At 40.7% G+C, this 13,444-nt stretch overlaps 1 protein-coding gene across 11 annotated transcripts in view; it reads left to right on the top strand.

Annotated features, from left to right (window-relative positions):
* The window catches only part of CEP170 (centrosomal protein 170), a 126,615-nt gene extending 120,458 nt beyond the window's left edge, over positions 1 to 6,157 (top strand). For 9 of the 11 annotated variants that reach the window (XM_086694736.1, XM_086694747.1, XM_086694743.1 and 6 more), the window contains 3 exons: positions 1,301 to 1,394; positions 2,126 to 2,177; positions 3,801 to 6,157. In XM_086694736.1, coding sequence (XP_086550862.1) covers positions 1,301 to 1,394; positions 2,126 to 2,177; positions 3,801 to 4,090 — 436 coding nt within the window. In that variant the 3' untranslated portion in view covers positions 4,091 to 6,157. The remainder of the gene's footprint in view (positions 1 to 1,300; positions 1,395 to 2,125; positions 2,178 to 3,800) is intronic. The other 2 variants (XM_086694744.1, XM_086694742.1) reach the window with 2 other exon arrangements.
* Positions 6,158 to 13,444: the final 7,287 nt, after the last annotated feature.

Genomic DNA, 13,444 nt, shown 5'->3' with positions numbered 1-13,444 from the left:
GTAACCATCTTCTGGCAAAATTCACTAAATTTTTAGCACGCTGTAGCTAAGCACGGACTTGCTCTATTATACGAGTCCGTTGCAGTTCTCCATTGGTCCATGAAACAGTCACTGTTTTCTTCCCGCCAGTCCTAATGCTGCAACGACTCTTTTACAAATATCCCATAATTTCCATAAGTGCCCTAATTATCTTAGTATTATGAAAACAGCTCTTAGACAGCTGGCAAGGACATTTATTAGCCTTTCAGGTTTAGAAAATTTATCAGTTTCTAGAATCATTATTGCCCTTTTAAGAATGGTGATGCATAATTATAGATGTTCCAGACTTGATTTGATGTTGATGAATTTCATGTTTGCCAAAAGTAAGTTGTACTTGCCATATTGATCTTTGAAGAAATACAAATAATATAATTTAGTTTACTACTTAAAAACTTATCAGCTTCCAGTAGTAATAATTTATTTACTTGTACACTGGTGATGTTTATATAAAGTCAGTTAAACTAGATTTCCAGGCTCAACAAAGAAATCTTAGAAGGAAACCAGAAAGGTGCCTATTATTTATGTCTCTCTAAAGCTGCTGAGTCCTCTCTCAAAGATTCCAAAGTATTTGGGAGAGAAGGACACCACTTTTGAAAGACAAAACTTTGTGGTACTTTTTTTTAATAAGTTAAGATATTTAATAAGTTAAGATACTGAGTTAAAGTATTTAGTTCCTAATGTAAGGATAATTATCTGTGTGGCAGTTGTTTTTATCAGAAGGATAGTGTCTTACTCTAATTGGTTAATCATATACAAATCTAACCTGAATTAAGATTTTTAAAGAAAAGCACAGTAAGTACTCCAATTTTCAGCCTTTAAAATAATGTTCACACTTTAATCAGTTGGAAATTCTTCATACCTAATTCGGTCTGTGTTCATCTTAATTTCTTCTTAGGTTTATACTGCACACATTCTTTCTGAACCAAGTTGTGCTAATTTGATAAGTGGTCATTTTATGGTTAATTACAAATGTTAGGTAAAAACAATTTAGAGGTGGTGTCATCAACATTTGTTGTATATTTGGTTTTCAGTAACGAATGTGATAAATGTGAAAGGATGTATGTGTGTATTCACAACCACACACTTGCTTTTTTTGATACAGATTTCTCACATAAATGAGCTAATTGGTAATATTGGCTTAGTAGTTTATTTGCGGTTTTTGTTTAGTGGTTTCTTTATCCTCGTGTAGCTTTGACTGTTAAACATATGACAGATTTTTAAAACATGAAAAGTAAAATGTTTATGTTTTTTTGATTTCTAGAATATTATTTAAAGATAAGGATCGGAATTGGGATGAAATAGAAAGCAAGTTAAGAGCTGAGAGTGAAGTCCCGATTGTGAAAACCTCAAGCATGGTATGGGAATTCTGCTTGAATATTAAAACATTTTAATAGGTTTAAGGGAATGATATGCTTACTTTTGAAGTGCTTGTTGATTTATGGTTTTAAATAGATACAAATACCCAGATTTGGGAAATTTTACACCTTCAGCTGTCTGTCATAGGGTCTTAAAATGTTGATTGCTTCAAAGCTGCAGACAGTATGAAGGAGGAACTTTGTGTTTCTTGCTAATACATTCTTTTTGTTGTAACAATTATATGTTATAAATAGGCGATTTGAAATAGGGGCCAAACTTAAACAGAAGTTGACATGAATCATTTACTCAGTAGATTGCTTATCTCCTCCTTAAGAATTTGTACAGGTTTTCATTGTCAGAGAGTCTTACTAAAACTAAGGTTGCAGTTCATGCATTTTTCAAAGAAAATCCTTAACGCAGTTTTACAAAGTTGTTGTAAGGTTGATCAATGCAAGTTTTTCAAAGTCTTTGCTTATTACAGTAGTATTATCTTGAACTTTTCATCTTTTACCATTATCTCATTCAAAAAATAATTCTTGTTAAACATTAAAGATTATAAAATTTGCATCTTGTTTATGGGATATCATAATCATTTCCTGTCTTATTGCTGCAGATGTCGTGCCATGTAGATGTTAAATATTCCAAATAAGAGGAGTGTGAGATTTGTTGCTATTCAAATAAAAATGCTTTCCTTACAGTAAGCTAATTTTTGTCATTGCTCTCCCTACAGGAGATTTCTTCTATCTTACAAGAGCTGAAAAGAGTTGAAAAGCAGCTACAAGGTACATTTACTACTGAATTAAGTAGGAAGAGCTAATGATTTCAAACAAGTACATTCTAAGATGCCACTTTAGAATGTGGTATCTCTTAAAATATTCTTACTGTATTATAATGTGATTTGGTTAAATGTAGTAACGCATGGATATATAGTTCTACATATCCAAATTACTCATAAAAAGGAAGTTTTAAAATCCAGTATAAATAAAAAGGTAAAGTTAAATCTTGGGTATGTGGGCTAGTTGTTGTAGATGAAGTCATAGTATTCTATATATTATCTATTTTACTTGTATATAAATACAAATACATAAAAAAATATGTAAAATAGTGTATTAAAATGTGTGTGAGCAACTCAGAATCCTTATTGACAGTTGATATTATTTATCTGATTTGACATTTCTTAAGTTATATTTATGATGTCACCCCAAATGAGTTTGTATTCTAAAATGAGTGATAGTTGTTTGGATGAACCACAAGAAGAGAGTGCATCTTGGCCAAAGGGGCTGGAAAAGGAGAGAGAGAGAAGAAAGAGAAAGGGACTCTGTTTGCCTCCTGAACATTGACAGGGCATTGTTTGGGTATGTGGCACATCTTACTCAGGCACTAATGACTGTGTGTGTCTTGAGCTAGAATCTGCAGCGATAGAACAAATAGCTTCCAGAGTTAACTGCTAATTCTACTCAGTCTTTGTTGCTTGAATTACCATGGGCATTATTTGTTGGCCATAGCTCAGTGATTGTTAACATCCAGTCAGCTTCCACACCCCGAAGGGTTATGTGTTCTGCTCCCATGGGGAAAAGTGTCTTGCTAATAACACAGCGACTGTTAGCTGGTAGAATGGAAGTATACTTTGAAAAGGACCTCTGAGTGATTCTTACATTAGAGGTACTTCCTTCTGCCAACTCCCCCCTCTGCCCAACGCCAAGTTGGAAATCACTCCCTAAGAGTTTTCCTCATCCACTCAAGGATCTTTTGGAATGAAAGCCCCTCCCATGCAGTAGCCAGGTCTGTGCGGCTCGCAGGTGCCGCCATGGGATATTAGTAGAGAGGTTCTGAGGGTGTCCCTGAGGCCCAGTGGCACATACACACATGCACACGGCTGATGGCCCCACATCCTTACCCAAGAAAAGGGACAACATGCTTATGGTAGCATTCAAAGTGTGAGGATGTTCTCTCGGGCCTCCCCAACCTTCCAGTTACTCTGAACCCCATCTTAGCAATGAATCCCCAGTTATCCAAGTAGTAATACATCTAGGAGTGCTTATTAAAACCACAACCAGTATTATCCCTATCCTCTTGCAATGATGAGCAGATTTCAAAAAGATCTTTCTTAAATTCCACATCTTCAAATCTCAGTCTTCCAACAGACTCCAGAAGGCCCATGTGTGAGCCTGTTCAGGGCACCAGAGAAAGCAATCAGGTCGGTATAATCTCCAATGTAGATCAGCCCCAGAATTATCACAAATGGGTTTAAAATACAGTATCAAGAGGATTAAGCAAATTTTAAGATCATACAACCATCAGTAGTTGAAGTATTATCCGAGTCATGAGCAGTGTTCACGTCCAAATTTAACTGCATCTGCAATTCTCTTTTTTTCCCTGTGTTCCTTTTTTTTTTTCCCCTTCAGCAATCAATGCTATGATTGACCCAGATGGAACTCTGGAGGCTTTGAACAACATGGGATTCCCCAGTGCTATCTTGCCGTCTCCACCAAAGCAGAAGTCAAGTCCTGTGAATGACCACGGCAGCCCGGGTCAGACACCGACACTTTGCCAACCAGAAGCTAGGGTACTCCACCCTGCCGCTATCCCTGTGTCGGCCGAATTTGAGAATGCTGAGTCTGAGGCTGATTTCAGTATACATTTCAATAGGTTCAACCCTGATGGGGAAGAGGAAGACGTTACAGTACATGAATGACTTTCTCTCGGTTGTTAAAAATAATTACCTGTGGATTGACTAGGAATATTGGCAGCAGCGTAGTGTTGACTTACACAAAACAAGACAGCTTGGTCAGCTACAATCTTGTTATCTCTGTCTTCTTAATTTTATTTATTTATTTTTTACCTGTGACGTGGCATCCTATTAATCCTTGCAGACCATTAGCGAACCACTTGATGCACACGTAGGCAAAAGCAGATTGTGGCAGTGTTGCCTTTTGTGGTTTTATGATTTTCAAATTGAATTCTGTAATTGCATCCTTTCCCTTCATAGATCTTTGTTTTTTTTCTTTAAGCCATGCTGTGACCTACAAGCAAATTAAATACCCAACATTTCTGACCCCCATGTCTTCTGTGCCAAGCTGCTCCCTGAAATGGACTTCTTCTTCATCTGTACAGATTTGTTAAACACTTATATTTGCTTCTTAATAATAGGATTTATATTAGTATTCATTACCATTGGATACAATGACCTGTTACTCTCCACAGTCAAACTGACCTTTCAAAATAGTCCTTCTTGTGTTCTGAAATTTTCCAGCATCTATGTGATTTATATAACCTTGTTGCTACGTAAATTGTCTTGGGGTTTACGGAGATGAACTATTATGTTTGCACTAAGATTTGCCGGGAGTGCTAGGTGGACATAGCTATATATCAATAAGGACTAACTGTCTTTTTTGTACATAGGAGATTGACAATACTGTATTTGTTTTAACCCCTCAGTGTTTTACTCCACTTTCAAAAAGCTTAATCTGGCACTTTTTTTTCAATTTTTTTTAACGGAAGTAAGATTTTGTCTCATTTTAGGGCAAATGATAACTAGAAAGATTAAACTGGACTGCTTAGGTGGAGTATATTTTTTAATCTGACAACACGTATATTGGTCCTGTGTTACCAAGTTTATATGTGACAGTCGAAAAAAAATTCCCTTGAAATGATCATGAAGTTAAAATTTTCTTCATTAGGAGACTTGGAGAGCCAGTAGTCATAAGATTAGCTGATAGTTTCACTCCCAAGCAATGAATTGCTTCTGTGTGTTTCCCTGTAGGACCCAGTAGTAAATCCTGTCCGTCTTATACATTTGTAAGGACCCTGCAGGACAGCAACGATGAAGGCTCGGGCCTGTGCTACTGAACAGGAAGCCTGTGACAGATACCTTCTGTAAACTTGTCTTTTCTCTTTCCAGTAAGTTTACATTTGGTTAAGTTTTAAAAGAAAGTAATTACCTTTGTGTTTCCAGAACACTATAATTTGGGTGAATCTTATGAATTCATTTAAATATTACTAGCAGACTTGGATTTTCCCCTTGACCCCATCAGTCTATAAAGGTTAAAACTGCAACTTTTGCACCTTGTACGAAATGGTCTTTAATATTTAGCAATAATCCTGTACTACATTTGTTTCAAGAAACAAACTAAGTCCATGCACTTCAAAAACCTTACAAGATTTAAAAACTCCTGTACTGTTAGGCCAGTTAATGAAGATGCAAAAAAAAGAAAAAAAAAAAAGCCTTTTGTAGAGATGTAAAAACAGAAGTCTGTTGTATAATGAATCTCATATTTTTCTTTAAATTAAAAAACACGGTAAATGAACTATTCTCCTTGTAAAGCTAACTTCTCCATTCTGTCTGATAAAGGAAGACTGAAGAGAAGGTTTTAAAGAACATGAATGGAATGATACAAATGCTTTGAAGGAATAAGTGAAACATTAAAACAGGGTCAATATCCATTTGAAGAAAAAGTCGAACACAATAATCACACCATTGTTCCCTCTTTTATTTAATGTTTGGGTACTGATTATACCCCCGTGGAAGTGGAAGGTAAGGAGTTGTCAAGGAAAATATTAGCATCTACTCTACTTAGTTATCCTTTTAAGTGTTTACACGGTTTTGTTCACTTATAAACATTTGGCCTTTTACTATGTTATTTTTATTTTGTATGAATACATTATCCTCCTTATTTATTTTTGTTACATTTATTACTTATGTTATTTTGTTATGCATTTACAACTCCATTTTTAAATAAAGTGTTTCTGGAACTTTACACAATGATTGTACATTTTATTCTACCATCTGAATTGCTAATACTTCATCAGTTTATCAAGTAACTATTTTCCAAGGCTTAGCAAAACAAAAAATCCTTCAGTTCTAGTTAACATGTCATAATTGTGAGGCTTCATAGTATTTTGACTAAGGAAGAAAAATTTTTCTTGGCTGATCTCTGTAAACCTGATTCTCTTAGCTTAATACTCCTAATGTAATGTGCACACACAAGGCCTTTATTTTTAACTGGCCTAGAATCAGTCTTCAGAAGGTTCTATGACAGTGATCTATTTGGGGAACAAAGAAGAAATTTCAGATATCTTGGACATCCTAAATTTGAGAACTGTCCATTTGGATTCATTTTCTCTCCCCATACCGTCCACACCCAAGAATCTCAACTGTCTCCCTCTTACCGTTCAACATTGTTTCTCAGCTTGACCTTTGGAGGCTTTGCACGATCTGGTCCTTTTCTTTCGTGTCTGTGTGCACCTGATACAGACTCTCCCACTAGCTCCTGACAGTCAAGCTCCTTCACTGCTCTGTGCATGTAGCTTCCCTTTGTCCTTCCTTCCTGCTGCCCCATATCCTCTGTCTTCTTCTTCATGAAGCTTCCCTGACTTGACTGGGCCACAGTACAGGGCTGTGCCACGTACTTGCATTTTTCTCTTCCCTTTCCCCACTGTATATGCGTGTTTCTTCCTTCCAAATCACCAAACTAATCTTTACTTCCTGAATAGACCCTGTACGTTCAAGTATCTGTGCCATTTGCCTCCTTCATCTGTCCTTGAGTTTGCTTGCCATATCTCTGCCTGACCAGACCCTAACTTTTGAAAGGAAACTAGACTTAGAAGCATGGCATCCAGACCCATCCCTCAGTAGCTAAAATGTGTTTCTCTCCTTTTGATCTGCAGAACGAGAGCATCATGGTCATTCTCCACGTCCCTGCCAGTCCACGTGGTCTGTGACTGTGAAATGGTTCCCCTTCCTCTTTTCCTCCAGAGCGCCTTCTCAGATTCCTTGTTCTAGAAAACCTTCCTTTCACCATGTTGTCGTAACCTCTTCTCTGCTAGAGCCCAAATCACAGATCTGTTCAACAAATAGGTACTGAGTGCCTAACACTTACCTTAAATATACCCTCACAGGCCTTCTGTTCTAGAATAGGGTGACAGAAAATAGAAACTAAAAATTAAGCACATTGATCATGTCAGATGGAAAGATTACATCCTGCGTCTTCCTCCCAGTGAGTTGTTTACATGCCTGTCTCCTAAAAGGTGTTTTCTATAGGCTCCTCTCTAGAAATACACATTTGCTGCAGAACCCGTCACCCTTTAGGAAGTAAGTGGTCTGCTAGGACTGTCTCTCATCTGAAGGAGGAACAACATCCCTGCAGGACACCAGGTGCTGGCCGTGCTGCAAGAAAGTAAGTGTGGGAGTTAAGATGTGACCCTGGGTCTGACTGATTGCTCCAGTCCTCTTTGTTTTCTGTCATGAAGACACAAGAGAGTCGAGTCTCAGTGGTGTTAGAAATCCTGCAACTAAACTTACTGTAGTTTTGGCTTACGGCAAGCGATTTCAACTCCAGCCTGTTTCGTTATCTGTGAAGAGAGGGGGAGGGGGGTGGTGGTCGGCTAGCCAGCCGGTCTCTGAGCTATCTTCCTGCTGTATTAGTTTTTATTCTCTGACCTTCAGGTATTCTACTCTTTGCTCTCTTCCCCAGATTTGTGGCTGAAACATACTTCGCTGTCTTTACAGTAATTCTGCCTCTCTTCCCGTCCCCTTTAGCAAATGATTGGCCAGACACTGGCTGTTTCATTCTATGTTATTCTTACTGCTGCTCCCAGAAATCCTCCAGTTCTGTGACTTCACCGCAACTGTTGGCTCATTTCACTTTTGCCCACAGAGTGCCCATGCTTTGGGCTGAACAAGGACATACATCCTAGTGCCGATGACACCATTTCCAGGAAAAAAGGCCTAGCACTTACTGAACCCCTTCTCTGTGGCAGGCACTACTTACCCAGGGCTGTATTTTGAGAATTTGCCCTCATCTTTCTCCCTTTGGCCAAACCAATCGCTCATACATAGACTCTGAGGAGGAATGTGGCAAGATAGGAAGCAAATCTCACCTGTAATTAATTCTGTCTGTTTTGGGGAGTGTTAAGACCAAAGCCCTTCGGGGAATTTGTAAGACTTTCAGAGAAATGAAAGCAGACATTCTGGATTTGATGCAGTCTCTTAGCTGGAATTGAAAGAGAGGATTCCTTGCACAGCAGAAGATGAGGACTCCAGGTCCTGGGGCGGAGGGGGCGGGGAGCGGTTGCTATAGCTTCACAGCAGCACTGCCCAGGGAGACAGCAATACCCCCAGGAAGAACCAGTGTAGTGTGGCGAGCAGACTGGGGGCAGCGTGGGAGCTCCCCTTGACTTACCACCAGAAAGCAGGCGTACCTTGGCACCGAAGCCTCAGGCTCCCAGGACAGTAGGCCTCTCAGAGGTGACCTCTGCGGACAGCTCGGTACACTGTCCTATCCTGGGGGCAGAGGGATGTCTCCCAAACCTCCTAGCTGCAGTGATGGGGTACTTGAAACAAAAACTTCGCTGGTTTATAGAAAGCATATTTTTACGCATCTAAGTGTGTGGATTGTGGACCAATCTCCACATAAATCTATCTCTATGTATCCCCCTCTACGTAGGCATATAGAGATACAGATCTGTCCATACAGCACGCTCGCTCGCTCTCGCTCTTGCTCTCTTCATAGGTATATCGTATTGATGCGTATCCAGGCATACCTTGGAGATAGTGCAGGTTGGGTTCCAGACTACTGCACTAAAGTGAGTATCACCATAAAGCAAGTCAAATGAAGTGCTGGGTTTCCCAGGGCATAGAAAAGATTTACGCTATGCTGTAGTCTGTTCGGTGTGCATTAGCATCATGTCTAAAAACACAATGGACATACCTTATTTTTAAAATATGCAGCTGGTAGGAGCACAGGGGGGTTTGCGTCCAGGTCACTTTGCCTGGGACAGTCCTGGCAAGTTGCTAACAGCACCCCCTTCCATGCCCCAGGGTGTCTCTGTTTAGATACCAAGTTGTGTGTTCACACGGGCTGACACCCACAGTGCTGTCGCCTACTAGCATAGCCTCACAGGAAGCCCATGTGCAGGTGACAGGAAGGAGGCAGGCCTGCGCAGCATGGGGGCTTGGCCCGCTGCCTCCCCGCCTCTCTGCCTCCCTCTCCCTGCCTCCGTTCCTCCAGCCTCCCTGCCTCCCACCTCCAGCCTCTTTGCCTCCCTGCCTCCCACCTCCCTTCCTCCAGCCTCCCTGCATCCTCTCCCCCAGCCCTCCTGCCTCCAGCCTCTAGCCTGCACATGTAGGGAGGGGCAGTCCTGCAGCCAAGCCATGCTGTGTGCCCCGAGCCTGTGCTACTGAGGAAGCCATTTCTTCAGCCTGTACTACTGAGGAATAGAAAATTGTAAGTACGACATTTGGCACTGAAGTGAAGATTTATTTAGAGTGAGACAAGAAATGACAGCTAATTGCAAGTTTCCGCAGTATCACAGCATCACCAAACCCGAAAAAAGAAACCTCTACCGTATTTTTGTCCTGCATTTTGGGGATGCATTCCCTGTGATGACCTTCCTCCACCTATATAGTATGATACATCAAGACGCCGGGAAGAAGTTCCAGAGACCAATGCCCAGCTCCTCACATGGCCCACCTGTTTCTTTCCACCCCCACATGTTGCCTGTGTGGGTCGCTGTTGAGCACGTTCATACTGCGTCTGCACCATCGTGTGGTGCCCTGTGGGTGAAGATGGCACCAGTGCAGGTAGGAGGGTTTCTGAAGACCATTCCTACACCAGGACAGGTAGAAATCGCTTAACTATGCTAAGAAGAGACTAAGAACCACGTAACATCCTAAACCCAAACAAACCCTGTCCTCAACTCGAATCCGCCTTATCCACACCCATTCCCATTTCCGATGTCCACAGACACGGGGAAGTGTGGAGGGGGGAGGGCGAAGTTCAGGATGGAAGAGACAGTAACTTTAACAATCGCAAATTGTAAACCTGCCTGGAGCTTGCCCTTGTCTTCCCCTTCCCCGTGCCTCTCCAGTCCGAGCACTTGAGTCCTCTGGAAATGTACTAGATTGCTGATGCATTCAGGAAGTACTTTCTGAACATCTACTTATCCTAGGCACTGTGATTAGCACTGGAGTACAGCCAGGATGTTGGAAAAGTTCTCCACCTGGAACTTTCTGGGCCGCTTCGCACTGAAGCTGGTTTCCTAGCCTGGCATCAATCCTGAGACAAAGCCGTCAGACTCACAAAGCTGCTCAGGGGGTTGTGAGCTGGAGAGAAACTTCTGCCTATCAGAGGCCCTTTTGTCCCCTCCTCCTCCCAACCCAGCCCCAACCAATCACTTAGCAATTTCTGGGATCAAACCTCCTTATCACTTAGAGGCACTGTCTTAAGATTACTACAGGCTCCAAGGAAGGTCCTTTTTGAAAATCGTAAGGAGGTAAGTCATAGATGCCTTGACTTGAAAGGCCAGCATTTTGTATTCACAAGCTATATGCAGTAAATCAGTAAATACTGTCCCAAGGTACTCCTAAACTTAACTTCTGAGTTTCAAGCTATTGCGTTTTATTAAGACGCTGGTAGAGTCATCAATATATCACAAGAGAGAGAGGAATCTGCAGGAGGATACATTTTAGGATGTGTTGTCCTGGCCTTGTTAATTCCAGCAATATCAACCAGACATAAAGTCTCTCCCTCTTAACACCTCAAAACACTGGATAAAATATAACAAACATGGTTTTAATAGCATAATTTTAATTTTTAATAATTTTAGCATTAATTTTAATAGTATAATTCAAAATTTCCCAGGGGCCAGGATTAAAAAGGAAACCGAAATACAGAAGTGATTCTGTGTCTTGTGCTAGTCGCTGGTTCTTGGTGACCAAGGGCCTTGGGTTTTGCTTGGTGCAGAGAAAGGACATGAGCCTCAAGGGTGTGCTTGCTTGGCAGTCAGAGTGGAGATGTGCACATGAGCCACATCGAGGAGAGGGAGACCCGCCATGGCAAAGAGGCATTGTTCCAGAAGAGAATAGACAGTCTTTTTCCAGAAATGAGCTTAGACAGGGATCCTCAGATTTATAAATCACAGTAAGTCTCAACCCTGATACATTGTTCTGAAATACCTGGTTACACCATGGAACACCAAAGTCCAAGACAAAATCTTAAAAACTAATCAAAGAGAAGAGACTTATTTTTCACCAAGAACTACAGCTAGACTTCTCAACAGCAGCAAGAGCTAGGATGCAGGGGGCTACTTGTTGTTCATGGTGCATATCCATGCAGAAGTACAAAAGCATATATGGGAATGACACATATAAATTTTTTAAATTATTTCTTAGTGTTTTTATTTATTTTTGAGACAGAGCATGAGCAGGGGAGGGACAGAGAGGGAGGGAGACACAGAATCTGAAGCAGGCTTCAGGCTCTGAGCTGTCAGCACAGAGCCCGACGCAGGGCTCGAACTCACGCACCGTGAGATCATGACCTGAGCTGAAGTCAGACGCTTAACCAACTGAGCCACCCAGGCACCCAGACACATACAAATATTTGAATCGAGTTATCCCTGAGAATGGAGAGAAGAAGGGGGTGGACAGTGGGTGAGTTTTTAGGGAGGCTGTGATATTTTTTTTTTTATTAAAAATGAGATACCCCCTTACACCTGTTGGAATGGCTAACATTAACAACTCAGGCAACAACAGATGTTGGCGAAGATACGGAGAAAGAGGATCTCTTGTGCATTGTTGGTGGCAATGCAAGCTGGTGCAGCCACTCTGGAAAACAGTATGGAGGTTCCTCAAAAAACTAAAAATAGAACTACCCTACGACCCAGCAGTTGCACTACTTGGCATTTATCCACAGGATACAGGTGTGCTGTTTGGAAGGGACACGTGCACCCCAATGTTTATAGCAGCACTATCAACAATAGCCAAATGTCCATCAATGGGTGAATGGATAAAGAAGATGTGCTATATATATATACAATGGAGTATTACTTGGCAATCAAAATGAATGAAATCTTGCCATTTGCAACTACGTGGATGGAACTGGAGGGTATTATGCTAAGTGAAATTAGTCAGAGAAAGACAAGTATCATATGACTTCACTCATATGAGGACTTTAAGAGACAAAACAGATGAATGTAAGGGAAGGGAAACAAGAATAATATAAAAACAAGGAGGGGGACAAAACAGAAGAGACTCATAAATATGGAGAAAAAAATGAGGGTTGCTGGAGGGGTTGTGGGAGGGGGGATGGGCTAAATGGGTAAGGGGCATTAAGGAATCTACTCCTGAAGTCATTGTTTCACTATATGCTAACTAATTTGGATGTAAATTTTAAAAAATAAAAGATAAAATTGAAAAAAATGGCTTTTTTGTTCACGGCAATGGTGGGTTTAAAGCAAATAAGATAAAGTGTTAGTAACTACCTCATTTTGATAGTATCCCATGAACTTGTTATTTCCTATGCTTTTCTCTATGCCTGAATTGTGTCGTTTAAAAAAAAAACATTAAAAAATGTTTTGAAATATATTTCCTTTCCCACTCTTATTTGACTTGTGCTTACAGAACGTCGATCAATTAAAAGATTAAAATTGATACTGAATTTCTGGTATGTCTAACAAGGAGAGGAATTCGTCAGATCTACTCGTCACACATTTGAAGGAGACAAAATATAAAAAGAACTAAATTGGCACAAAACTTCCTTTCAGAAACTGAGCTAGCATTACCGAAAAGAGCAAAGTCCACTAAGCTCATTCATTGGCTTATGAAATTGTAGCCTAGTGGCTTACATCCAACCCCAGGCCTCTCTTAGTCCTGCCTTCTACTTGGGAAAATTTATATGCAATAAAGATCTGAATACCTAGTGAAATAAGATTTCAGAATTTCTTTCTTCAGAGAGTTTTTTTTTTTCTTTTTGTTTTTTTAATACAACGGTTCTTTGGTCAGTGACCTAGCTGTGGTCCCAGCTAGATCCAGGGGGCAGTGCACCAGGGACTTCTCCAAGAGTCCCTTGATAATCCATGATGGGCTACTTAATATATGTGTCTTAATATATGCAACCAAGCACTCAAAGGGTACAAGGAGTCTTTATTCACCAGTGCCCACCTCCCATTGTTCAAGGGTTGCCTCTTGGGACATTGAGTCCTGTGTACATTCAGACGATGCCTGTGTAAGCACTGGGCTGGCCCCTGCAGGTGTTCCATGGGGTGGAGCCAG

Source organism: Puma concolor, chromosome E4, assembly GCF_028749965.1.
Source record: "Puma concolor isolate L17-30 chromosome E4, mPumCon1.1.hap2, whole genome shotgun sequence".
Classification (NCBI taxonomy): Eukaryota; Metazoa; Chordata; class Mammalia; order Carnivora; family Felidae; genus Puma; species Puma concolor.
The sequence above is the reverse complement of the archived record's forward strand: the minus strand, read 5'-3'. Positions and strand labels throughout refer to the sequence as shown.